Here is a 24,890-nt window from a genome sequence, read left to right as displayed (position 1 = left end):
CTCGTAGGTTGTTTGTGGTGATGGTGTTGGGTATTGGAAAAATTTCTTTTGACGTCAAAAGAACGCGCGCGACGTACACGTGGACGAGGACGAAGAAGATGGTGGTTACGACGAGAAGAAGAAAGAACCAGTAACGATGGAAAAATCGAATAATAATAACAACACAAACGACAACATAAACTTAACCTTTGCGTCGTTGCACGCGCTCTCCGCGTGGTTGTCGGTGAAATCAATCGTCAAAACGACGACGGTGATTTTGGAAAAGACGACGACGCAACTCGTCGTTCCGGGTGGAGACGGTGCCGGGAAAAGCATGTTTTCACTCGCGCACGCCGCGATGTGTCTCCTCAACATGCTGAGGAGTTCAGTGAAAACGTACAGAGAGATCAGAAATACGAACACGGTGAAATCGCGCAGAAAGAAGAAGAAGAATAAGAAGAGGAACGGTTTTGGTGGTTTCAAGAGGAAGGAGAAGCTTCGATTTTTACGAAACACGCAAACGTCCGCGAACGATGCAAAATCGGCGTTAGAGAGAGCGAACGAAGCGTTATTCACGGCAGACGCGGTGTTAGATACGGACGACTTTGATCTCGATTACGACGAGGAGGAGACGAACAGGATGAACTTGAAGTCGTTGGGGGCGTTGGCGTTGAGCGGAGTGTTTGGCCACGTGAACGACGAGTTTAAAGACGGCAGGTATCCAACCGCGAAAGAAAGGCAGTTGATGCGCAGATTTGTAGACGCGGTGACGAGCGCGAGTTTCGGCGCCGCGTTAAGAGTAACCGCCGGGATGGCGTGGAGTTTGGATGACAAAATCGGGAGGAACCGCGCGATTGAAACCGTGTTCGTGGCGAGCAGAGCGATGGAAAAAGAGAAGAGAAAAGAGGCGAGTAAGGGCCTAGGATTGGAAGGGTTGACGACCAGGTTTCGATCTAATGATGTTAACAACACCAATAACGGTAGTAATAGCAGTAGTAGAAAAGAAGGCTCGAAGTCGAGGAATACTAGTCGCGGCGAGAGCAGCAGTAGCAGCGCGAGTCCGTTCAACCGGTGGCGAAAGAACGGAGGAGGACGAAACGAAACGAAAAAGAAACCGCCAATAGTGAACTCCTCCTTGAGTAAAGCGACGAAACAAAAGATGAAAATAGTCGACAAGAAGGACTTCAAAAGACCAGCTGTAGTGAACCCGAAAGATACTTTCGGCACTCGCAGGTTGCTCTTTCCTTCTTCTTCTTCTTCGACGAAGACTAACAACAATACTACGAAGGCAAAACGCGTCAGCAGCCGCGCAGCAAAGACGACGACGACGAAAGAGAACAACAACAACAACAAAAACCAAAACAGGGCAACAGGCGTTAAAAAAATCAATCGCAAAGATGCCAAGAGAAGTCAAGACGACTGCACTTGGTTCGAACGCGCTCGAGAAAGGCTTCCGCGAGTCGCGCCGGTTATTTTGATCCTCGCCGGTTTCGTCCTTTGAAATTCACTCATTAAAAATCTTCAAAATCTGTTGTTTTATAACCACGCAAAAAAAGCGATGATTACTTCTTCTTCTTCTTCTTCTTCTTTCAACAAAGTCGCTTCCTTACTCTCGAGCAACTCCCTTGGCGGTGGTGTTCAAAATCGTGGTCGTCGTCATCGCACGGCGGCGGTTTTGACGACGAAAGCTTCTTCTTCTTCGTCTTCGTCGTCATCGAAAAGTGATGATGATGCAAAAAATCATCTCAACCGCCGAAGTGCTTTGAGGAGAGTCTTCGTGGCAGCAGCGACTTTTGCGTCTTCATCATCAGCGTTGGCAAACGAAAACATGACCAACATCGAGGACGACCGACGAACGACTTTATACGCGGAAACGGTGAAAATAAGAAAGTTTGAAGACCCGGACGCGTTTCAGAAAGACGTGCAATATTTGAGCAGCTGCCCGGAAGTGAGCGAAAGTTGCGTCTCGACGACGAACGACGACGAAGGACATTTTCTCAATCCGTGGGGGTTTTCCATGTCGAAAGCGAACGCAATGAGAGAGTTAGTGATGGTAGCGTTAGGGAATAAGGAAGGGGAGGGGTACTTTTCGTACGACGAAGGGAGAGATTCGAGAGTATCGACGGCGGTGCGAGGCGCGTCGGTCGGCATCGAAGCCATGCGAAAGAAAGCGCGGGAAAGCGCGTTGAGAGATTTGGCGTTGGAAGAGAAAGGTGGGGGAGACTTGAATACTAGCAGCATGCCGGAAATGAAAGGTCCTCTCGGGGATTGCATAGAATACGACGTGAACAATGGGAAGATTGTTTTGAGATTGTTCGACGTTCCGGGCGGGGTGAAAGACCCGGACATCGTCGTAAACGAAAGCGACGTTTTTGACGCCGAGTTTTACTTTTTAGACAACGACGCGATTGTGGACGTTCGGATAGCCGCGAGAGATGCGCCCAAAGGAGGCAGTTTCGCCTTGAGTTACGATCAGGGCATCAAGTTTGAGAAGAATAGAGCCAGAAATTTAGCGGATCAAATAAGACAAAAGTTAGGATGGGAAATCGTTCCAGTCATCGCCAGCTTCGACCCGAAATGGGATTCAAAAAGGAGAATGTGGTTTGAGGACATACTCGATCCGCAAGAGAACATAAGCGGCGAGTGGAATAGCTTTAGCGGGACGAGTTGGATCCCAAACCCGGCGGCCATCGTCGATAAACTTTCGAGCAGATAGATGAGTTGTGTAGTTATTGTTGTTGTATGAACGATGGATATAACAATTGTGGTACTAGATGTAAGTCTATTTATTCCGGCTTCGCTTCCACTTGTTCTTCGCCTAACCAGAACTTGTAGTTTTCGAACAACTCGGCGTCGTCTCCACCCTTGTGGTATTCGGATTCGACGAGCATGGCTTCGTAGAACTTTTGGCCAACCGCGGATCGGGCGCCCGCCTTCTTGCCCGCCTTCGCTTTCGCTCTCTCCGCTTCCGCGCGTTGGCGCATTTCCGCGGCAACCTTCGCGTACGGGTTGAGTCTGTCCATAGCCGCCTTGTTCTTGAGCGGGTTTCTCTTGAGCGGCGCGTGCGCTCTCGTCTTGCCAGTCTTCGGAGCGTTGACGACGGATTGGATTTCGTCAGAGTTGATGAGTCTGCTCAAATCCGGTTGCGTCATGATGTGCGCCGGGGGCTTCCATCCCTTCTTGGAGGAACTGGCTTGCGCCTTGGTGCCAAAGACACCGTCCAACTTTTCAAACGCGCTCTTCGTCCAGATGATAAATCTACCCAAGTGACCCCCCGGCGCCAAAGACAACAAACCGAGTCTGTCAACCGAGCACAACTCAACGCCCGGAATGTTTCTAAACGCTCTGGTCATACCCGAATCGTTCGCGTATACAACTAACGGACCTTTACGTTGGACGTATCTGCGGTTACGCATCTTACCCTTACCCGCTCTGACGGCTCTGGACGCCTTGACTCTTTCGATGTCGTCAAACGCGCCGCACGCCTTCAAAATCTTAATCGCCTCGCTCGTCTTGGTCGTACCTTCGCAGGAATCGTCCAACACTAACGGCACTTCCGGCACGTTTTCGACTCTGTGACCTCTCGCCATCAACAACGCCGGCACCGCCGACGCCGCCAACGCGGAGCACACGGCGTAGCGCTTCTCCTTCAAGTTCACCTTGCGGTGCCACTTTCTCCACGTCTTGGTCGGCGCGAACATGCGACCACCACGACACATGTTACCGAAGGCCCCTTGACCGGCGCGGTGAGTACCACCACCCGGAACACGCGGGATACGAGACACGGCGCGACCGGTACCCCAGGACTCTGCGGCGGTTTGGTGACCCGCTTCCAAGGAGACGGCGTACGCTTGACGCGAGTTTTTGTTCAATCCGGTGTGCACGGCATTGACGATATCACTGTTGTTTAATAATAATAAAAATAATTGGAAAGGAAAAGGAAAGAATCGGTTAGAATGGTGTTTGTGACGCGCGATTCGATCGTTTAAAAGCTTCGAGCGCGGTCGCGTCTCATGGCTTTAGAGCGCGTTCGTTCGCGAAATTTTCCGCATATAAATCGAAAACCCCACGAAAAAAACAAGCGCATCATGTAACGCAACGACAGACCGCGCTCGAAGACGCGACCATAAAAAAGACGATTTCAGAAGAAACGTACGGTCTGATCGGCGAAGTGAAAACTTCCGGGAGCGCGACAGAGGCGCCGTTCCCGTTTTGAACCGTCACGGTTGGTAAAGCTGCGGGCATTTTTTTTCTTTTAAGCGCTAAAGCGTCAAATTTTATGCAGAAAACAGACTTTTGCGAGTGGTTGAAAAAGGAAAAATTTCTCATTCGTCCTTATACGAGTAGTAGTATTACAGAGTATACGTACAAACTTGATGTGCGCTTTTGCGGCGATATATCTACAACAAACATCGAAAATGCATCGAAAATACTATGAATCAATCTATCGGTGTTAACTTCTCCACCTCGAACAAAGCCCTCTCGAGCTCATTTTCCAACGTCGCGTTTTCCTTCGCGTACCGTTGCAACTCGCCTTGGACGGATTTCAGCGCTTGCTTCAACGCGTCGCGTTCGGCTTTCAAGCCTTGGAGGAGCACGTCGTTCGCGCTCGCGGGCCCCGATTGGCCTCCTCCTCCTCCCAGAGATGGCGGTACCGTTGCCGCCGTGGCGTTCGCCATTCTTCGCCCGCGGTTGTTATTCATCGCATTCGTATTCAAAGGATCGACCAAATCCGCCTTCTCCAAGTTAAACGCCACCGCTAAGTCTCGCTTCTCCGATTCCAACCGTTTGATCTTCCATATCGCGTTTTCGTACCTCCGTTTCAAGCCGTTCACCCACACGGTTAAACCAACGAGGAAGAATATATCGAAACCTATCAAGGAGAAAAGGATGGTGGTCGCGTCGAACACGCGCGATTCGTCGTACGCGTAACTCATCACGTCCTTTGTTTTCTTTCCGGAGGAGGACATTTGGACGATTTCGTTCTTCTTCGTTCTCGTTTTCTTCGTTGTCGTAAACACAGAGGAATTAAAGGAGGAGGAGGATAAAGACGACGACGACCCAAAAGACGGTGGTTTCAGCCGCGCGATATCGTTCTCAAAGCTACTATTAACGCGTATTTGTTGTTGTTCTTGCGAATCATCATCACCCGCAACGGGTGCGCTTTGACGATGCGTTGCCGTTACAATTACTTTCGTCGTGTTCTTCTTCTTTCTCCAAAATTGCTTTTCCCCCTCACCCCGCGTTCTCGTCCTCGTTCTCGTCCTCGTGAGACGCCTCCTCCTCGTCGTCGTCGTCGCGGCAAGGCCGGAGCGCGCTCTTTCCGAACACCAACGAGAACAACAACAACACACACAACACATCTCTTTCGTTGTTGTCCGCACAAAAAATGAGGACAAAACGCATCGACCAGGATACGCGGAGGCACTTTATCCGTCTCTGCTTACTCTCGGAAGAAGACAAAGACCTTCACGGGAAAGAGGAGAACGAGGAGAGAGCGTGTTCTTCTTCTTCGAATAATTACGTTTCCTACGGCACGGCTGGGTTTCGATGCCATCACGCCGCGTTGGATGTAATCGCGTTCCGGTGCGGATTCATCGCGAGTTGCGTCGCCGCGTTTTCCCGAACGAACGCGACGAACAACAACTCGAACGATGCTCCTCCTTTTACCGCGGCGGGGATTTGCGTCACGGCGTCGCACAACGAGGCTTCCGATAACGGTCTGAAAATTGTCGACGGTCACGGAAACGTATTGGGAGAAGCGTACGAACGCGCGTGCGAGATGATTTGCAACGCGAAAACGGAAGCGCAGTTGGAAAACGCTTTAGACTGTTTCGAGGAAAAGTTGCCGTTTTTGGAAACGAGTCGCGAGGATGCGAAAAAGACGGCGGTGGTATATTTCGGCCGGGACACGAGAGAGAGCGGGGAACGACTGGTGGAAAAAGCGAAAGAGGGCGCGAGAGCGCTCGGCGGAAGATCATCCGGCGTCGCGGTGAAGATTTGCGATCGAGGCGTCGTCACGACGCCGATGTTGCACTATTTCGTGTACGCGCACGGGAAAGCGGTGGAGGCGTTTTATGAAAATAATAAGCAGCAGGAAGAGAAGAACGATGAAGATGCGACGGAGAGATCGTTGTGGGAAAAGATTGACGCGGCGACGCAAGAGTTGGCGTATTTCAAGCGCCTGGCGGTTGGGTATTTGAGCTTGATCGAGGAAGACGAAGAGAAGAAGAAGAAGGGCAAAAATGTCGTCGAGGGTTTACGAGCGAACGCGACGACCTTGCCTCCGTTACACATAGATTGCGCCAATGGCGTTGGTTTCGTCGCGTTTGAAAAGTTGATGGCTTTGTTTGACGTGATTCGTGAGAATAGTAGTAGTAGTGAAAATAGTCGTCGTAGCGCGACGACGACGACGACGACGACGACGACGAAAGAGATTGCGCTGGTTTTGAAAAATGGTCCGAACGATGGTCCAGTTAATCTCAATTGCGGGTCTGATTTCGTTCAAAAGAACCAACGAGCGCCGGAAACACCATCGACTCGTCTCTCGTTCGTAAATCAAAGGTGCGCCTCCGTCGATGGCGATTGCGATCGATTGGTGTATTTTTCAATCGAAGAAGGAGAAGAAGAAGGAAAAGAAGGAGAAAATTCATCAAAGAAACAAAATTTCATGTTGTGCGATGGCGATAAACTGTCGATTTTGATCGCCTTCTTTCTCATCGAACAACTCTTCTTAGCAGGATTGGCGCACAAGATATCGCTCGGAATTGCACACACGGCGTATAGCAACGGGGCGTTTACGAAGTTTTGCGAGAAGAATGGCGTGGAAACCGTGTGCGCAAAGACGGGCGTGAAGAACGTCCACAAAGCCGCCGAAGAACACTTTGACATTGGCGTGTACTTTGAGTCCAACGGCCACGGGACAGCTTTGTTTTCCGACGAGGCTGTTAAAGTGATTGAAAAGGAGTTGGTGGATGAGTTAACGCGCATGTCTGTAGAACAACACTTGAGAAAAGAAGAAGAAAAACACATACAAAGTGTCATTTTGACGACGAAATTGAAGGCTTTGTTGACGTTAAAAGCAACCATTCAAACGATAAATCCAGCCATCGGCGATGCCATAAGTTCGGTATTGTTAATTGAAGGGATTTTGCGGAAGAAAGGGAACATGCCCTTCCAGGAGTGGCACGCGATGTACCGCGATTTGCCCACGAAACAAAGCAAAGTGAAGGTGCGAGATCGAACGGTGATTGAGTGTTTCGACAGCGAGAGGAAGTGCTTGAAACCGGAAGGGTTACAACAAAGGATCGATGAGATACTTTTGTTGGATTCGTGTGTCAAAAACAACAACAGAAGAGCTTTCGTTCGTCCTTCCGGGACGGAAGATATCGTGAGAGTGTACGTCGAAGCCTCGGACGCGGAGACGTGCGAAAAGATTTCGACGAAAGTTGAAGAGGCGGTGATTGAGTTTTGTAATTAATATAGTATAGCCTTCTCCAAAAGGTAATGGTGTTGTGATAGTTTGACTTCAGTTTAGCTGGTAGTTGTAGTTGTAGTTGTAGTAGTAGTTGTATTAGTAGAAGTAGAAAAGAAGTGGAAAATTTTTGAAAAACAACAACTTTTAAAGAACAAGAAAAAATCGAGATCCTCTGGTGTGTGCATCTGTGCGTACGCGTACCATTCAACGTCCCTAAGTCACAGAGTAGGACGTATACATCACATCGACCGCGTTTATTTCGAGATTCACGTGCCAAGGATGGGACTTGAAAGCACACTTCTTTTCATCAGACACCCTAAAACAAATATGATTGTTACTGTTAATTTCCAACCCTATTCGAAAATCGACTGTTTTGTGCTCATTAATAAGATGAGAGGGGGGAGAAACACCCCTTGCCCACATAGCTCAGTCGGTAGAGCGTTCGCCTCTTAAGCGAATGGCCGCGGGTTCGATCCCCGTTGTGGGTATTATTAGTCGATGCCTTTTTTTTAGCCGAGCGGCGATATCAGTCGCAGGCAAACTTTAATAATACCATCATTCTTTATTATCCCTTTTTATTTCTTCTCTCTGTGTGTTAAATTCCTGTTTTTTTTCAACTTTTTCAAAGGGGAAAGGTCCTCCTCATAAAAATATTTGCGAAAATAGCATCGTTTCACTCGTTCTTGTTCTCGGTATACCTTCATAACAGATCAAACACCTTAATAATAAAAAATAATGCGACCTATTGTGGACAAGCGCGTGGACGACTCGCCGGAGTACAACGTCGCGCGAGATCGGTTTTTAGGGACGACGACTACTTCTGCGACGAATGCATCACCAACGCTTCGAAGGGATGGAATGTTGGGGGGGGCGGTTAAAAAACCGTTCGGGTTTGTGCAGTATTACGGAGGAGATAAAGAGATGGTATTCACGCCAAACTCTCCGAATAAGAGCAGATTATCATCAACGATTCAGACGACAACGACTAAAAATCATTTACATCATCACCATTATCCGTTGAAGTGTTTGGACGCGAACGCGATTTTGATGGCCTCGCCTTCGTTGAATAAGACGAACGCAACGAGTGGTGGTGATAATACGACGAGAAGAAATAATTCGATGGTGTTCGGGCGATACGACGAGAAAAGCGACACGATGACGACCACGAACAAACGCGGTAATAATACTAACAAGAGAGACGACGACGACGACAGAGAAGAAGATGAAAAGAACACGTTCACGCCAGAAATATCATCGACGACGACGCATGCGAATACTCAAAATCAAAGTAAGATTCCGACGTCGCCGGTGCTTTCGTTACTTCGAACGATGTTTAGCTCGTGGAACTATCCGAACAACGGAACGACGGTTATTGCTGCGGAGGATATTTTGTCGCCGGCGGCAGATACTGCCAAGTTTGAGTGCGGGAGGACGCCGAAAAGTTCTCCGGTGGATTTCAACGCGAGTTGTGATGATAACACGCACGAAACGGCGTTCGCAAACGCTCTGTTCATCTCCGAGGCGTCGAAACGGTTGCAAAAGATATGCAACGATCAACGCACTCGAGCACTGCTGGACGCCTCGGCGAGTGGAATTTCGCCCGGATCGAGTAGAATTCTAATCGATGAACAAATCTGCGGTGATGGTGGTGGTGGTAGTAATAGTAGCGACGACGACGACGATGAAGACAACGGCAAAGAAGAAGAAGAAGAAGAAGTAGAGAGCGTTCATCCTTCTCCAAAGAAGGAAGAAGTGATAATAGCAGTAGAACAAGAACGAGAGTATTCGGAACCTACGCCAATTACGCCGATGTCGTCGACGTCGATGCCCACGAGAGCTTTGTTTTCCTCCCCAGGAAAAGCCTCGTTAACTGACGACGACGACGAGGAGGAGGTAAAAAAGTTAGAAATGACCACGGACGACGACGTCGACGACGACTACGACGACGAAAAATATATGCTTTTCTATGCAAAACTCAAAACTTCGATTAAAATCTCCGCGGAGAGATACATCCGAGCGGCGAAAAGATGTTCCGGCGACAAAGTCGCTCGCGAAAATTTCTGCTACAAACTCTGGCACCACGAGGCATTTTCCGAGCTGTTCTTATCGGCGACGTTTACTGCTTTGTGTGAACTCTCTTTGCGCTTGAGAAGCGCTATTGTTTGGAACGCTGCAAACAACGGCATCGAAGCTGTTGGCATCGAGAGCGCGTATTTCCTGAACTACTACGTCGACCAAATCGGTAAATGTCTCGGTACCGCCATGACCACGGCGGCGTCTTCAACGTCGTCGTCGCACTCCACCTTCGTCACCACCAACGCGACGATAGTAAGAAACTACGACGACAAGTTCATCTACTCCTGCGTCGCCTACGCCATCGCCTACGTCTTCGTCCACAGCCTCTTCTTCCTCTTTCGGGTTCAAAGTCCTCCTCGAAGCGACGACAAAAGTACTTTTCTTCATTCTTCTTTGGAGCAAAAAATCTCCCTCTTCCAACAGAAACTGATTCAAAACTTCACCCCGGTAAAAAGATTCATGGAGAAAAAGAAAGCCAGGTGGGACTTAGTGCGCAATAACGTGGATGAAGAAGACATAAAAGACGCGTAAAAAGAACATCTGAGATGATGTGAGATGACACAGACAAAAAATGTTACTTTGAGTATTTTTGAATTTTTGAAAAGGCCGGCAAGTCTCCTTATTATTTACTACACACGTGACGCACGTAACACACTTAACGCACGTTCACGATTCATTAAACGAGGCGAGAAGACAGATCTCTTTCTCTTTCTCTCTTTCGAATAATAATCACGCTTTGTTCGTTCGTTTTATTAAACGAGTTTTAGTGAAAAAGGATTCATCCTAGAAAACTCCACTCATCTCTTCTCTTAAATGACGCAAGCGGTCACGTCGCAAGTGGTGATTCTGGACTACGGGTCGCAATACACGCAGCTCATCACGCGGAGAGTGAGAGAGGTGGAAGTGTATTCCATTTTACTCCCCGGGGATGCGACTTTTAAACGCGTGTTCGAGGAGAACAAACCAACCGCGATTATTTTAAGCGGCGGGCCAAACTCGGTGCACGTGAAAGGCGCACCCTCTGTGCCGGATGGCTTTTGGGAGGAGTGCGAGAAGAGGCAGATTCCAGTTTTAGGGATTTGTTACGGGATGCAACTGATCGTGCACTGCTTGGGAGGGAAAGTGGAAGGGTTAGGGAAAGGTGAGTTTGGGCGGATGCCGGTGGTGGATATTCCGACGCACACGAAACTGTTCGGCGAAGATATTGAGCCGCAAAACGTCTGGATGTCGCACGGGGACGAGGCGACGGTGTTGCCGGACGGATTTAAATGCATCGGTAAGAGCGAGCAAGGATGCGTGGTTGCAATTGAACACGAGACGAAGAATTTGTTCGGTTTGCAGTATCACCCAGAGGTGACGCACTCCGAGAAAGGGATGCGAACGTTGAAACATTTCTTGTTTAACATTGCAAAGTGCGAACGAAGTTGGTCCATGGCGAACGTTTTGGAAGAGCAGATTCAAATCGTGAAAGAAAAAGTTGGCGAGACTAATCACGTGATTTGCGCGTTGAGTGGTGGGGTGGACTCGTGCGTCGCGGCGACGTTGGTGCACAGAGCGATTGGCGATCGATTGCATTGCTGCTTCGTCGATAACGGGTTGTTGAGGTATAAAGAAGCCGAACGGGTGATGGTGATGTTCAAAAACGAGCTGCACTTGCCGGTGGATTGCGTGGATATCACGGAGAAAATGTTGAGCGAGTTGAAAGGAGTGTCCGATCCGGAAAGGAAGAGAAAAATTATCGGGAAAGAGTTCATAGAGTGCTTCAAGGAATACAAGAAAACGGTGGAGAAGAAAACCGGCGTCGTGCCGAAATTTTTGGTCCAAGGGACGTTATACCCGGACGTGATCGAATCCTGTCCGCCACCCGGGTCGGATCAAAAACATTCGCACACGATTAAATCGCACCACAACGTCGGAGGTTTACCGAAAGAACTCGGCTTCGAGTTGATTGAACCGTTGAGAGTGTTGTTTAAAGATGAAGTGAGACGTTTAGGAAAAATCATGGACGTGCCGAGAAATTTCGTGGCGAGACACCCGTTCCCGGGCCCTGGATTGGCGGTTAGAATCTTAGGCGACGTTACAGAGAACAACGCGTTGGAAACGTTGAGATTAGTAGACGAGATTTACATCAACGCCATCAAAGAGTTTGGTTTATACGACGAGATTTGGCAAGCCTTCGCGGTGCACTTGCCGATTAAATCCGTCGGCGTCCAAGGCGATCAAAGATCGCACAGTCACGTTGTCGGTCTGAGAGCGATCACGAGTAACGACGGTATGACTGCAGATTGGTACCCGTTCGAACCGAAGTTTTTGCAAGAAGTTTCGAATCGAATCACAAATCAAGTCAGAGCAGTGAATCGGGTGGTGTACGACATCACGAGCAAACCGCCGAGTACCATCGAGTGGGAGTAATTTAACAACAACAACAACAATGAAGTCGTCGTCGGGTAACAAAAATAATATACGTATTTAAGAAAAATGAGTGTATATGTGCTTACATTTCACGTCTGTTTGTGTTTTATAAATGTATGTTCTTTCTTATCGTGTCTCTCTCTCTCTGTCTGTTCTTCAATCCTTCTCCTTTTTCCTCTTATGCCAGGAGAAAAACTCCACCTTTCTGGACTCCTCCTCTTCGTCTCCTTCGTCTTGGCAAACATCCTCCTCTCCTTTTTGCCCTCCCCTCTCGTCTTTCTCCGGCGTTTGCCCTCACTGAGCTTTGATCGGAATAGTTTTCATCCCTTCTTCTTCCACCTTCGGTTCCCCGATCGCTTCTGGTTTCTTCTTCACGTCAATAGTCAAAATCCCGTCCTTCATCGACGCTTCGACCTTCTCGGGATCGGCGCCTTCCGGGAGAGTAAAGATGCGTTCGACTCTACCCGAGGACCTTTCGATCGCGTGCCACTTCATGCGCCCATCTCTAGACTGGTCTTCCTCCTCATGTTTCGTCGACTTGTGCGCCGAAACGTGCAAGTTGTTGTCTTTATCCATCTTGATGTCCACGTTCTTCACGTTACAACCCGGGAGTTCGCCCGATAACGTGTATCGATCCTTCTTCTCGACGATATCGCAGACGAAATCGAATTGATTCATGTCGCTAATATGTTCGCGTGGGATCATCGAGTCCAAAAATGAACTCGTCATTAGGGCGTCGTCGTCACCGAATAAGCGATCGAACGGGTCCGGCGTAAATCTTCTTCGGCCGAATAATCCTATAATAAGCGTTGTTGTATGAGTAGATACAAAGAAGAGGGAGAAATAAGAGGTCTCTATTTACACTCTCGGAGGGAGGAAAAACAACGAATAATCTTCATCATCGACAAAAGCGATCACGGATGATGGTCGCATCGACAAAAAACGCTCTCCTCGTCGATCTTTTTCTCCGTTGTTCGGAAAGTGTTGCGCTTTATTCTTTCGATCGCGCGCGCGCTCAAAGAGAACCACAACAGCTTGGGAAAAAATACTCGGAAGAAGAAAGAGAGATACGAAAATAAAAAAGCGCTTAAGGGGTTATCATCAATACACGCACCGCTCAAAGGACCAGCCGCTCCGGCGCGTTGTTCGCCCACGAACGGGTTCCAGAATCCGCGAGGAATGAGTGACATTTTTGTTCTTGTTCTTGTTGTTCTGATTGATGCGTGTGAAAAAAGCGCGCTTTTTATTTGTGACGTTTTGTATCTCTTTTTTGTTTGTTCGTTTTGTCTGTCTTTTTCTTTTCAAAATTGAAGTATGTCTCTCTGTCTTGTCTCTCTTGTCTCTCTGTCCGTCTGTTTCGACGATCCAATCACAACCTCGAACGCGATAACAGTCACGCGCCTTTAATCGGAATCTTCTTCATCTCCTTCTCTTTCAACTCTTTCGGTTCACCGACAAACTCGGGTTTCTTCATGATGTCGATGGAAAGCACGCCGTCTTTCATCGAACAATCGATTTTGTCCGCGTCCGCCGCTTCCGGAAGCGCGAAGATGCGCTCGACTTTACCCGAGGACCTTTCGATCGCGTGCCACTTCACCGAGCCGTCCGGTGACTGTTCGTCCTCCTCGTGTTTGATAGACTTCATCGCGCTGATGTGTAAGTTGTTGTCTTTATCGACTTTCACGTCCACGTTGGCGACGTTGCACCCGGGAAGCTCACCGGATAAGTGAAACTTGTCCTTCTTCTCGACGATGTCGACTAAGAAATCGAATTGGTTCATGTTCGAAACCGTGTCTTTCGGGATCATGGAGTGCAGAAAGGACGAGGTGATGGCCTCGGTGTCGCGAAAGAACGGGTCGTTCAGAAACGTGTCCATCATGCCTCCTCTTCGGCGTCGCGGGCCGAGTGCTCCTATTCAAGGAAAATCAAGGAGAAAATTTTAGATTCGTATCTCTCGCGTCAGTTTTTGTATCTAAAATCAAAAGAGCGCATTTTGCGCGATATACGCGCGAGAAAGAAGAAGAAGACAAAGAGAAGACAAAAGAACAACACGAAACGCGCATATCTTTTACCTCCGTACGGATCGCTCAACATGCGACTCAGCAAGCCTCTCATGGGCGACGACGTCATCGACACGCGCTGTTCCGGTTGTTGTTGTTGTCTCTCCATCTGTCCGCCTCCTTCTTGTTCGCTCTCCGCGCGCGCGACTTGCGCGGAAAAAGCTTTCTTCGAAGAAGGTCTTCCAAATCCTCCTCCTCCTCTCAAAATCGAATTGAAAGCGCTTTTGCCGCCGCACGTACGAGAAGACGACGATCGAAACAACAACAAACCTCCTCCTCTTCCACCTTGTTCTGCCATCTGGGACAGCGAGAACGGCGTGAGTAAAGATCGAGTTAACGCCATGATTGTAGTAGTGTGTGTGTGTGTATTAGGTGTTTGTTAGTATTTTAGAGTAGATACAAAAATATGAAGAAGAAGCAAAAAAAAAAAAACGAACGAGCGTTTTCTCGTTTAATAATTTTAACAACACACGTATTAGTAGGGGATTCAACGAAACGCATCGCCGTAAGATCAATATAAAAAGAAAGTGAAAAGCTGTGAGCGATCATCGCTGTACTGATTGCGTGTAAAGTATATTTTCGCATAACTGTGCATCAAAAGAAGCGTCATTTAGAGGCGATTTTCCTCAGTTTTAGGGGATTGTGCTTGCGCGTGTGTCTCGAAAATCATCCTTCACAACAACGACACCAATTAATAAAAAAAAGAATCAAATATGCAAACATCGACGACGGTCGTGACGTCCCTGAAACGAGTCTCGGCGGACGCGGACGCGTTGATGGTCGCGTTGGAGAGTCGGATACAATCGAGCGCGCACGCGTTGGCGGTGAGAGAGGAGAGCAGTACTGCTTTTACTGCGACTGCGACTACGAGTCACGAATTTGACCTCCGCCTTCCCCAAAGCAAAACGAATGTAAAGAGGGACGCGAAGAAAGCGGACAAACACTTTAGGAAAGGTTTGGAGTTGCTGAGAAGAAGACAAAGCAGAAGAGAGGAGGAGGACTCTTTATCATCGCTGGAACAACGTCGAAAAGAACAAAAACGCGCGGCGAAAGAAGCTTTAGGGGAATTCGAAAAAGCGATCGAGTGTTGCCCTTTGGAGGCGATTCGGGCAAGGGAGACGTTGGAAAACGCGAGAGAACGCGCGATGGAGATGGTGTATAGCAGTAGGGGGAATAACGCAGATGATGATGATGATGAAGAAGAAGAAGAAGAGAAAGAAGTGGATGTGGACGAGAGGAATGATACTAGCAGTAATAAGAGAAAAGATGAGGAAAAGAGGAACGATGATGATGACGATGATGGCGCGGACGAGGCGCCGTCGACGACGCCGTCGGGTAAGAGTGACCGAGCGAGAGCGGCGAAGAGAGAAATTAGCAACACGGGAACAACAACAACAACAGCAACAACAACAACAACAATAAGGCGCAGAGAAGAAATCGAAGAGTTGTACGATGCTTCGAGATGGTTGTTGAGAAGTACGCCGAGAGATGGAAGAGAAGCGGTTCGATTGCTAAAAATGGCCGAACGAATGCTTCGGGACGAGGAAGAGGACGGCGGGGAGTTTTTAGACGACAGAGATAGAAAAGAGATCCAAATAGCGAAAGAGAAGATCGAGAGGGCGATTAAACACGTCAAGCGATGAATCAACTTTATTACTACATCTACTACTAATCTAGCGCGCGCGCACGCGTTTATATTTTTACATACCTATCAAATACGACACACGCCACACACGTTAAGCAGACATTCGCCGTTTCCTGTTTCCGATTGAGAAAATTCAACGCCAACGCCGCAACGAAAGCAATCGGGTGTACTCTGCGCACGACGACCGGAAACGCCGAAAGCGAGGAAACCACCATCAAAAATTGATTCATCAACAACGCGTTCGACTGCGTGCCGTACTTCTTCTTCACCAAAGTCTGCAAAAAGAACTCCATCACGTAACTCGCGTTCAAGCACAACCAATACAGTTGAAAGCGCTCGCCGTGCGTCGTCAAAATCGTCGTCGTCTTACTACTACTACTACGACTACTCCCAAAAATCGCGCTGGAAACGTTCAACCCGTGCAACAAGCACGTCTTGTAAAACACGTACTGCCATTTCTTCGCTCGATACAAAAAGTTCTCCACGGATTCAAACCACCTTCCGTTTTCGCCGCCTTCGTAGTTTCGAGAAAACGAATTCACCGGAAACCGATCGCGATACCGCCAAATGCTCCAGGTGCTCAATACGAGCGCCAGCGTTCGCGCGTTCTTCCCGTCGCACGTTTCGCAAAAGTGCAAATACAAAACCTGCGTCAAATTTACCATTTGGTAAAAGAAGTGCTCTTCCATTTCCTCCGTCGCGACTGTTTTCGTCTCGTGTAACACGCCGCTCGATTTTGTTCGTCTCTCTCGCACTCGGGAGTGCAACTTGCCGAAATCCTTCACCGCCGTGCGCGTGACCAGAATCCCGCTCAAACCTAACACGAGGTCAAATGCAACAACCGCAAGACGACTCATCGACGACGACGTAAACGACGACGACGTATTATAGGAGGACAAAAGCATAAGATGCACACCTCCGAAAACGAGAACGAGTAAGTGCATCGCCCCGCAAATTCGATGGTTCATTGCAAATCTTCTTCTTCTTTCATTTGGTTTCCAATGGAACATTTCCCCTGAATGTGGCACCACAAACCGTGCTATTAAGAGGAGAAAGAACGCGAGATACGAGGAGACGGTCCACCACCAGAGATTAAAATCATCATCATCATCAGTAATGTTGTTTTTGATCATCGTCTGAACCCGTACTATTAATACTACAGAGTTATAAAAGTATTCGTATCTCTGAACACATTTTGGATAAAATGCCGCAGAACTAATGACGTCTTTGATGACGACGTTTAGGAGCAAAGAACGAGCGCTCCGAGCTGCTGTTGCAGCTTCTTCACCTTTATTGAGTGGAGGTCAAAGCAGCGCAAGCAGTTTCGGCCGCGTTCTTCATCGCTGCATCGGTAGTATTCCGCAGACGACGAGAACAACATCATCATCATCATCATCATCGACTTCTCCGGGGGTGACACCACCAACGCGTAGTTGTTTCCATTCGTATTCATCATCGCCTGCTGAGAAGAAGATTTCCACGCCTTCTCTTCCCCGTCGCGTACCACTTAATCATCATCATCACCAACACCAACAATTTCGCCACTACGCGTGACGCAACTCCTTATCCGCCCCGGATCCTTTACACGTGGACATTCTCTACCATCCAGAGACGAAGTATTTAGACACGTACATCGAGATGGCGGACGCGATCGAGATGGCGTTTCCATCGGTCATGGTCAGAGGGAACGAGAAAGAAGAAGAAGAAAAAAACCAAGAGGAGGAATATTTTCGAGTGGAGTTTCGAGATCGAACAGTATTCGAGACGAGAGGAGGAGGAGGATCTACACTCCCGATTAAAATGGAAGAGATCGTGGAGATGTTGGAAGAGCGCGTCGCGGAAGCGGAGAAGGAGATGTTTGGTGGTGGGGATGATGGAAGCGGCGGAGGGTGCGGGTAACTCCGAGACAAACGTTGTTGTCCGGAAGTCGCTCTCGTCTTTCGCTCTCTTTCTCTCTCTCCCTCTCGCGAAATCGGCGCCGGGCAAAGCGAAGCGGCTTTTCCCGGGAAAACGAGAAAGAGAAGAAGAAGAGGAGTTAGTTGTACACGTACGCGACGAAAAGCGCGCGCTAAAAAAGTGACGCTCTGCCGGCGTAAACATTCAGAGTAGAAGTTGTTTCGAATACAACAAAACTACTCGTCGTCGCAGAGTCGATAAAAAGAGCGCGTTTTGCGGGTGCAAAGAGAGAGAGAAACCATCGCGTTTAGTAAAAAACGCATTTGGCGAGAAGCTCCTTTCTCGCATATGGCGAAAGGGAGAAGAAGGAGAACGAGAGCGTAAAGAAAGAAAGAAAGAAAGAAAGAAAGAGAAAGAGACGCAATAACAATACTATCTCGGCATATTTCTGTTTTGTAGGTTGTTTTCGTTGTAAAACCATCACATTTAATCTTTGTACTATATCTCTCTCTGCGGTACGTACGCGCTCGGACGAAGTATTTTCAGGTCACTTCACCTCCCAATTCTTCGCACTTTTAACGCACAAAAAAAGAGAATCGAATACAAATCATCATGGCGACGATACGTAAGCTCCAGGCTGAAATCGACAAGACCTTTCGTAAGGTGGACGAGCAGCAGGAGGTGTTTCAGCAAATTTTCGATCGGTTGAAGGAGTGCGATTCGAGTTTGAAGGAGAAATACGAGGTACTATTATTCACCGATTGCATTTTCCATTTTGTTCCGCCGCGCAATTTGTACATTAACTGTAAAATTGTATCTTTAATTGCTTTTCTTTTTACACGTTTCAAAGAAGAGAAAAGAGAAAAGAAAGACTCTTTTCAAGAACGAGAACTAAATTCTTCACGGAGAGCGTTTTGTCCTTCTCTCTTTTTGCGCGCTCGATGAGAGAGAGGAAAGGAAAGGATATATTGATATGTGATTGGTTTTCCCCCAATTGTTGAAAATTGAATTCTCTTCTTTCCTGAAAGAGGAGCAAAAACCTCGATTTTCCTCTTATTTCTCGACGTTCGGATGACGCTGACACAATTCTATTCTTATTCTTATTATTAGGCGGACTTGAAGAAAGAGCTGAAAAAACTGCAAAAATTCCGGGACCAGATCAAAAACTGGTCCGCGGATACCGCGATTAAAGACAAGACGTCTTTGAACGAATACAAGCGGAAAATTGAAATCGACATGGAGAGGTTTAAAATGGTCGAAAGGCAATCGAAGACGAAAGCGTTTAGTAAACACGGATTGGAGAAGATGGAAAACGAAACTCCGGAACAAAAGAGGAGAAGAGAGACGAAGGAGTGGTTGTCCACGGTGGTGGAGGAGTTGTCGAATCAGTCGGACGCGTTCGAGGCGGAGATTGAGGTGTTGCAGTTGGAAGCCGCGAAACCGAGTAAAAGGAAAGGGAAGAATACGAACAACGGGAACGAAGAGAAAGTGAACAGATTGGAAGAGTCGGTGCAAAGACACAAGGCGCACACGCTGAATTTGGAAATCATGATGCGATTGGTGGAGAACGAGACGTTGCCGGCGGAAGAGGCGGACGACGTGCGGGATTTGATAGAAGATTATTTGGAGAGGAATCAAGAAGATTTCGACGAGTTTGACGTCGTGGACGATATGTACGAGAGTTTAAATTTGGAAGAGTTGGCGACGAAAGAAAGCGTGAAAGTGGTGACGAACGTGAAGCAGTTACACGAGGAGTCCGGACAAGACGCCTCGTCCGGATCGCCGCAGCAGTTGCAAACAGCCTTGAGCGGAGGATCGTCGAAGATTGAACCGCCAAAGCCGAGAGTGGTACCGCCGGCGCCGGTGTTGAGTCCGAAAGCCGCGGCCGCGGCAGCTGCGCAACAGGAACAACAAAGCGTCAATCAGTGGGGATCTCGGTTTCCCGCGCCGAAAGGTTTGGACGCCGACGGCGTGGGGTCTGGGAACGGCGGGAATAACGCCGCAGTCGGGAGCGGTTCCGCCGCCGCCGCCGGGAAACCCATACCGAGACCGAATAACAATTCCAACGCGCCACCGGGACCGGGAGGTATCAAAGACGGCAACGCCGCGCAACAAGCGTTTCCACCTGGACCGAGACCGTTATCATCCGACGCAAATCAACAACAATCCGTCGCGGAAGCCGCCAACGCGGCGTTTACTGCGAACGAGGTCTTCGACAACCCGAGTCAAGGCGCGCGATCGTTGAATGAAATGTCCACGTCCATGCGACGAGGATTATCTGGAAGCGGCATGCAATCCGGATCCGGTAGCGCCCAATCCATAAACAACGCGAGCAATAATAGCATCAACTCCACCTTGGCGCTACAACAACAACAGCAGCAACAACAACAGCAGCAGCAGCAACAACAACAACAACAGCAACAACAACAACAACGGCAGCAGCAGCAACAACAACAGCAGCAACAACAAAGAGGAGGAGGAGGGGCGAGCGCCGCCTCCACGGCTACCGTCGCGCACGGCGACCCGTCCTCGCGTCTCCGTCTCCTCGAAGCTTCTGCCTCCTCTAGACTTCTCCCGTCCGCCTCGGACGGCGTCTGGACCAGACGCGTTCGCCGCGCGCCCCAAGCGCCGATTCCGCCTTCCTACCCGACCACTCTCCTCGACGGCAACGGGAACAATTTATACCCAGTTTTGGAAAACCCGGCTTTATTCGAACGCTTAGACGCCGACGCGCTCTTCTTCTCCTTCTACCACCAACAAGGCACCCCTCAACAGTACTTAGCCGCTCGAGAGTTGAAACGCGCCAACTGGCGGTTCCACAAAAAATACAGCGCCTGGTTCGCTCGACGAGAGGAACCGAAAGTCTCCAATGAAGAATTCGAGCAAGGCGCGTACGTCTACTTCGACCACGCCGTAAGCCGGGACGAATACGGAAGCGTCCGAGGGTGGTGTCAGCGAAGCAAACCGGACTTTCTGTTCGAATACTCGCATCTGGAGAACGAGTTACAATGATGAGAGCGACGATACCGACCATCTTTCGCTTGGGCGGTGTCCGGCTTCTTCGCCGCTCACATTTATATCATGATACAAAAGAACGACGACGATAAAACGACGACGCAACCAAAGAGAGAGAGAGAGAGAGAGAGAAAGCGTTTTGAGAACGCGTGTAATAATCACCCCAATAATCGCGATACATATCAGTCATATTAAGAAAGAGAAAAATCTGCTCAAAACTCTCCACACAAATTTCAAAATTCACACCAACACACTTTGCGCGAGAGAGAAGAAGACACCCCACCAAAACACTCTCTCTCTCTCTCTTTCAGACGGAATATTTACGGAAGGACCAAATGTTTCCTCCTCCTAAAAGTCGTGCTCATCCTCCTCCTCCGATACAAATCATCGTCCAAAACGTTTCGTATTCGGTAAAATTTCCGTTTCCCGAGCCGTACCCGTCGCAAATCGTCATGATGGAAAAGATCCTTTTCGCCTTGCGTGAAGGCACGAACGCTTTGTTAGAATCACCAACCGGGACCGGGAAGACCGTGTGTTTACTCTGCGCGACTTTAGCGTTCGCCGAGCACGAGGAAAAACAACGAATTAAACAAAAGAATACGAAGAAGAAGAATACGAAGAAAAGGAAAGATACGGAGAAGGAGGAAAAGGAGGAAAAGGAGGAGGATTTGGAGTTAAAGCGAACGAAGGGCGTGAAAGAGGAGTATACAGGCGGGGAACCATCGAAAGTAACCATAGTCTACGTCTCTCGAACGCACAGTCAGTTACAACAAGTGATTTCGGAATTGAAAGCGACCGAGTACGCGCCGCGCTCGAGCGTCGTCGGCTCGCGGAAACAGTTGTGCGTCAACGAGTGGGTCGCGGAAGCGGCGAAGAAGATGGGCGATGGGAATAAGAGAGGCGCGGAGAAGTTGTGTAAAATCGCGTGCAATAGCGGGAAGTGTGATAAGAAGAGGAACGTTGGTACGCACATGGAGCGAGTGTTTGGGATTGACGTCGTGAATGGGTGGTTCGCGAATCAATGGGGAGGGGAGTTTAACGGAGGAAGTCTCGGGTACGGAAGGACGACGAACCACCACGATTTTGGTACGAAGGAAAGAGCGGGTTCGATTTTAAGTCAACTACCAAACGAGGACGTTTTAAGTAGTAAAAGTAGTAAAAGCGGCGGCGGCGATGGCGGCGGCGATGACGACGGGAAAGGAAAGGGTTCAATCATGGACATCGAAGATTTGGTGAAAGAAGGGAAGAGAGCGAATGGTCCGTGTCCGTATTATTTAGCGAGAGAGATGACGAGAGGCGCGGAGATAATTTTCGCGCCGTATTCGTACATCTTAGACGCGGGAGTGCGAAAACGTGCATTAGGTGACACCGTGATGAATTGGCACAATTCGATTGTTATCTTTGACGAAGCGCACAACGCGGAATCGGCGTGCGAAGAAGCCGCCTCGAGAGACTTGACTGCGGTGCACGTTGCGAACGCGATTAAAGACGCCGACGCCGCGTTTCAGTATTATAGCATGATCGAGGAAAGCATGGAGGGATTATCCAAAGAGGAAAAAAAAGATTCGAAGAAAACAGGCACGTATCCGACTCGAAGCGCGGGTGATTATTTGACCTTGCGTGGTATCTTTGCGGCGTTGGAGAGAGAAATTGCAATCGTGTGCGCGCAAGATCAAGAGCGAGTGAGGAAAGGCGAAACGTTACCTTCGTCGAGAGACGGGTGGTTCATATTTGATCTTTTAGCGAAGGTGAACATCAACATGGATACGTACGCGCAAATGATCGAAGTGTGCGAAGACGCGGCGAATGTAGTATCAATGAGAGCTGAAGAAATTGGCAAAGGCTCTGGCGCTGGTCTGGAAAGAGTCAAAGATTTTCTCGACCGCGCGTTTGAAGCGAAACAAAAAGGTTTGATCGAGTGTTATCGCTCGCGCGTGGGACCTCCGGAGGAAGAGTTTAGCAGCACGTGGAATAAGAAAAACGACGACGGAAGAGAAAACAAACGACTCGCGAAAGGACCGACGATGTCTTTTTGGTGCATGGTTCCAGGCGTCATCGTGAACGAACTGTGCGAATTGGGCGTCAAATCGCTCTTGTTAGCCTCGGGGACGTTATCGCCGATGGATTCGTTCGCCTCCGAGCTTCGCGCGCCGTTCCCGGTTCGGTTAGAGAATCCGCACGTCATCCCTCAAGAAAATGTTTGGGCCGGCGCGTTTTTGAAAGGACCGTCGAATGCGGTTTCTTTGAATTCCAGCTATCGCTTTCGAGATACCGAACAGTATAAGAATGAGCTCGGGTTGTTAATCCTGCGCGTCGCTCGCGTGACACCGGACGGCGTTTTGGTGTTCTTCCCGAGTTATGGCGTCATGGCAAAATGCATCGAATTTTGGAAGACGAGAACGTCCATCTGGAACGATATCGCGCGCACGACGAAGAAAACGTTGGTCGTGGAACCGAAAGAGAGCGATGCGTTTTTAGAAGCGTTCGAGTCTTTCAACAAAGCGCTCGAACGTTCGAAAACGAACAGTTGGAGTAAAGTAGGCTTGACGAATACTGACGGAAGCGCGAAGGACGACGAAACAGCCGTCACCTTAGCCGCGAAAGGTGGCGCTATGTTCCTCGCCGTCTGCAGAGGAAAAGTCTCCGAAGGCATCGATTTTGCCGATAAAGCGGGACGCGCGGTTATTTTGACCGGCATCCCCTACGCGCCGAAAGCCTCGGCGCGCGTTCGATACAAGCGCGAATTTCTCGACGCCGCCATAATGGTTCACAAACGAAACAACACGCATCAAAGTTGCAACATTACGAGCGGAGAACAGTGGTATTCGCAAACCGCCATGCGCGCGACGAACCAAGCGATAGGACGCGTCATCCGTCATAAGGACGACTTTGGCGCGGTCATCTTAGCGGACGAGCGATTCGCGTATCGAAATCATCAGAGTCAGTTAAGTTTATGGCTTCGACCGGCGATGCAAACGTTCGATACGTTTGAAAGAGGCATAGAAAGTTTATCCGCGTTTTTTGAGCGGTGCGGGAACCCGAACAGCGCGCTCATGCTCGCCGCGGCGGAGAAATCGGCAAAGAAGAAGAAACGCAAAGGACCGCTCCTCCAACGCAAAAGCGAGAACGACAAAACGGCGGATTTTGCAGGTCAACGGCAGAAAAAGAGCAGCAATACTAACGGCGAACAACAACAACAACAACACCACGCTCGAAGAGATACCAACTTTTCGAAGAAATCTCGGGCTTCAGATACCTCGCTACCGTTTGCGCTCATGAACGCGTTGAATAATAATAATGATGATAATACGAATAAGAACGAGAACGAGGTGGACGAGGAAAAGGAGAGAAGAAACTTTTTATTTAGCGGCGGCGGCGGCGGCGGCGGCGGCGGCGGTGGAGGTTCGTTAGCGTCCAGGTTACTCAAATCCGGTGGCAATAGAGACAACACGACAAAGCTTGCCGGCGGCGGCGTCGGTAATATTCGTGGTAGTGGAGCTCTCGGAAACGCCAACGTCGTCGATAAGGCGATGTTGGCGAAACAAAAGCTCGTCAAAAGGGCGCGCGCCGAACTCCCGCCGGAAGATTTTCCGAAGTTTGTCGAGGTTATGAAAAGTGCCGTCAGCGCGGATTCGTCGGACGTCGCGCTGCACGAGTCCATGAAAACGCTCGCGAAATTGTGCAAAATCGAGAAACGAGGCGTCGGTCCTTCAACTTTGTGGGCAGCCATCGGAACCAGCTTGGCGTTGAAAGACGCGGCAAAGAAAGCCTACGACGGGTTCGAGGAGAACGCGAAACGGAAAATGGCAGAGAAAACAACGACGACGGCGGCGGCGACAGCAGCAACGATTCCACCGCTCGTACAATCATCGCAACCTCCTCCTCCTCCAAAACCGAAAATCGACGCCGGCGTCGAAAATATCTTCGGACGCCTCGCGAGACCGCCAAAAGAAGATTCCATTTCGGGAGAACTCAAATCGATTCTCACCACCAAACCTTCCTCCTCATCTCAAGCTCCGCAAAAAGCTGCAAAAAAGAAAACCTCGTGCGACCATTGCAAAGCCTCCAAGTGCGACCGGCCTTTCCAATCGATCGTCTGCGGCCACTTTGCCTGTTACAAGTGCTTCAACGCCGTCTTCGCGAAAAGCAGCGCGGAAGCCAAGAAAGCGCCAAACAACAATAAAAACAACACAACAAGCTCTTCTTCTTCGTCCGGTCCGTGTCCGACGTGTTCGACATTGGTCACCAAGAAGAGTCTCAAGAAAATGTATTTGTAGTAAAGTAGTCGTAACAGAGAGAGCAGACGCTTGCGCATTAGAATTTAATTGAA

The 24,890-nt window shown here is 49.1% G+C and overlaps 14 protein-coding genes and 1 non-coding gene across 15 annotated transcripts; 10 read left to right on the top strand and 5 right to left on the bottom strand.

Moving 5' to 3' along the window:
* Positions 1–136: 136 nt before the first annotated feature.
* Bathy16g00990 (unknown protein) lies at positions 137–1,480 on the top strand (the record flags this gene model as incomplete). Its single annotated transcript, XM_007508481.1, has 1 exon — positions 137–1,480. One exon carries the CDS (start codon positions 137–139, stop codon positions 1,478–1,480), a length of 1,344 nt encoding a protein of 447 aa, XP_007508543.1.
* Positions 1,481–1,537: 57 nt separating this feature from the next.
* Positions 1,538–2,695, top strand: Bathy16g00980 (predicted protein; the record flags this gene model as incomplete). The annotated part of the gene is made up of 1 exon (XM_007508483.1): positions 1,538–2,695. One exon carries the CDS (start codon positions 1,538–1,540, stop codon positions 2,693–2,695), a length of 1,158 nt encoding a protein of 385 aa, XP_007508545.1.
* A 70-nt stretch (positions 2,696–2,765) lies between these two features.
* Bathy16g00970 (60S ribosomal protein L4) lies at positions 2,766–4,224 on the bottom strand (the record flags this gene model as incomplete). Its single annotated transcript, XM_007508548.1, has 2 exons — positions 2,766–3,879; positions 4,136–4,224. The coding sequence occupies 2 exons, from the start codon at positions 4,222–4,224 to the stop codon at positions 2,766–2,768; spliced, it is 1,203 nt and encodes a 400-aa protein (XP_007508610.1).
* A 194-nt stretch (positions 4,225–4,418) lies between these two features.
* On the bottom strand, positions 4,419–4,949 carry Bathy16g00960 (unknown protein; the record flags this gene model as incomplete). The annotated part of the gene is made up of 1 exon (XM_007508518.1): positions 4,419–4,949. The coding sequence occupies one exon, from the start codon at positions 4,947–4,949 to the stop codon at positions 4,419–4,421; it is 531 nt and encodes a 176-aa protein (XP_007508580.1).
* Positions 4,950–5,368: 419 nt separating this feature from the next.
* Positions 5,369–7,459, top strand: Bathy16g00950 (phosphoacetylglucosamine mutase; the record flags this gene model as incomplete). The annotated part of the gene is made up of 1 exon (XM_007508489.1): positions 5,369–7,459. One exon carries the CDS (start codon positions 5,369–5,371, stop codon positions 7,457–7,459), a length of 2,091 nt encoding a protein of 696 aa, XP_007508551.1.
* Positions 7,460–7,871: 412 nt separating this feature from the next.
* tRNA_Lys_CTT lies at positions 7,872–7,944 on the top strand. Its single transcript has one exon. It is a non-coding gene; the product is annotated as a tRNA-Lys (tRNA).
* A 247-nt stretch (positions 7,945–8,191) lies between these two features.
* Bathy16g00940 (unknown protein) lies at positions 8,192–10,063 on the top strand (the record flags this gene model as incomplete). The annotated part of the gene is made up of 1 exon (XM_007508438.1): positions 8,192–10,063. One exon carries the CDS (start codon positions 8,192–8,194, stop codon positions 10,061–10,063), a length of 1,872 nt encoding a protein of 623 aa, XP_007508500.1.
* Positions 10,064–10,345: 282 nt separating this feature from the next.
* Positions 10,346–11,944, top strand: Bathy16g00930 (GMP synthase; the record flags this gene model as incomplete). The annotated part of the gene is made up of 1 exon (XM_007508484.1): positions 10,346–11,944. The coding sequence occupies one exon, from the start codon at positions 10,346–10,348 to the stop codon at positions 11,942–11,944; it is 1,599 nt and encodes a 532-aa protein (XP_007508546.1).
* A 294-nt stretch (positions 11,945–12,238) lies between these two features.
* On the bottom strand, positions 12,239–12,673 carry Bathy16g00920 (the record flags this gene model as incomplete). The annotated part of the gene is made up of 1 exon (XM_007508585.1): positions 12,239–12,673. One exon carries the CDS (start codon positions 12,671–12,673, stop codon positions 12,239–12,241), a length of 435 nt encoding a protein of 144 aa, XP_007508647.1.
* A 664-nt stretch (positions 12,674–13,337) lies between these two features.
* On the bottom strand, positions 13,338–13,820 carry Bathy16g00910 (cytosolic class I small heat shock protein type 1; the record flags this gene model as incomplete). The annotated part of the gene is made up of 1 exon (XM_007508477.1): positions 13,338–13,820. The coding sequence occupies one exon, from the start codon at positions 13,818–13,820 to the stop codon at positions 13,338–13,340; it is 483 nt and encodes a 160-aa protein (XP_007508539.1).
* Positions 13,821–14,057: 237 nt separating this feature from the next.
* On the top strand, positions 14,058–14,387 carry Bathy16g00900 (unknown protein; the record flags this gene model as incomplete). Its single annotated transcript, XM_007508511.1, has 1 exon — positions 14,058–14,387. One exon carries the CDS (start codon positions 14,058–14,060, stop codon positions 14,385–14,387), a length of 330 nt encoding a protein of 109 aa, XP_007508573.1.
* Positions 14,388–15,696: 1,309 nt separating this feature from the next.
* Positions 15,697–16,782, bottom strand: Bathy16g00890 (predicted protein; the record flags this gene model as incomplete). The annotated part of the gene is made up of 1 exon (XM_007508550.1): positions 15,697–16,782. One exon carries the CDS (start codon positions 16,780–16,782, stop codon positions 15,697–15,699), a length of 1,086 nt encoding a protein of 361 aa, XP_007508612.1.
* Positions 16,783–17,287: 505 nt separating this feature from the next.
* Bathy16g00880 (unknown protein) lies at positions 17,288–17,548 on the top strand (the record flags this gene model as incomplete). The annotated part of the gene is made up of 1 exon (XM_007508524.1): positions 17,288–17,548. One exon carries the CDS (start codon positions 17,288–17,290, stop codon positions 17,546–17,548), a length of 261 nt encoding a protein of 86 aa, XP_007508586.1.
* Positions 17,549–18,157: 609 nt separating this feature from the next.
* Positions 18,158–20,557, top strand: Bathy16g00870 (CCR4-NOT transcription complex, subunit 3; the record flags this gene model as incomplete). The annotated part of the gene is made up of 2 exons (XM_007508655.1): positions 18,158–18,289; positions 18,656–20,557. 2 exons carry the CDS (start codon positions 18,158–18,160, stop codon positions 20,555–20,557), a joined length of 2,034 nt encoding a protein of 677 aa, XP_007508717.1.
* A 338-nt stretch (positions 20,558–20,895) lies between these two features.
* Bathy16g00860 (regulator of telomere elongation helicase 1) lies at positions 20,896–24,837 on the top strand (the record flags this gene model as incomplete). The annotated part of the gene is made up of 1 exon (XM_007508572.1): positions 20,896–24,837. The coding sequence occupies one exon, from the start codon at positions 20,896–20,898 to the stop codon at positions 24,835–24,837; it is 3,942 nt and encodes a 1,313-aa protein (XP_007508634.1).
* Positions 24,838–24,890: the final 53 nt, after the last annotated feature.

The sequence above is a fragment of the Bathycoccus prasinos genome (genome assembly GCF_002220235.1).
Source record: "Bathycoccus prasinos genomic : Chromosome_16".
NCBI lineage: Eukaryota > Viridiplantae > Chlorophyta > Mamiellophyceae > Mamiellales > Bathycoccaceae > Bathycoccus > Bathycoccus prasinos.
The sequence above is the reverse complement of the archived record's forward strand: the minus strand, read 5'-3'. Positions and strand labels throughout refer to the sequence as shown.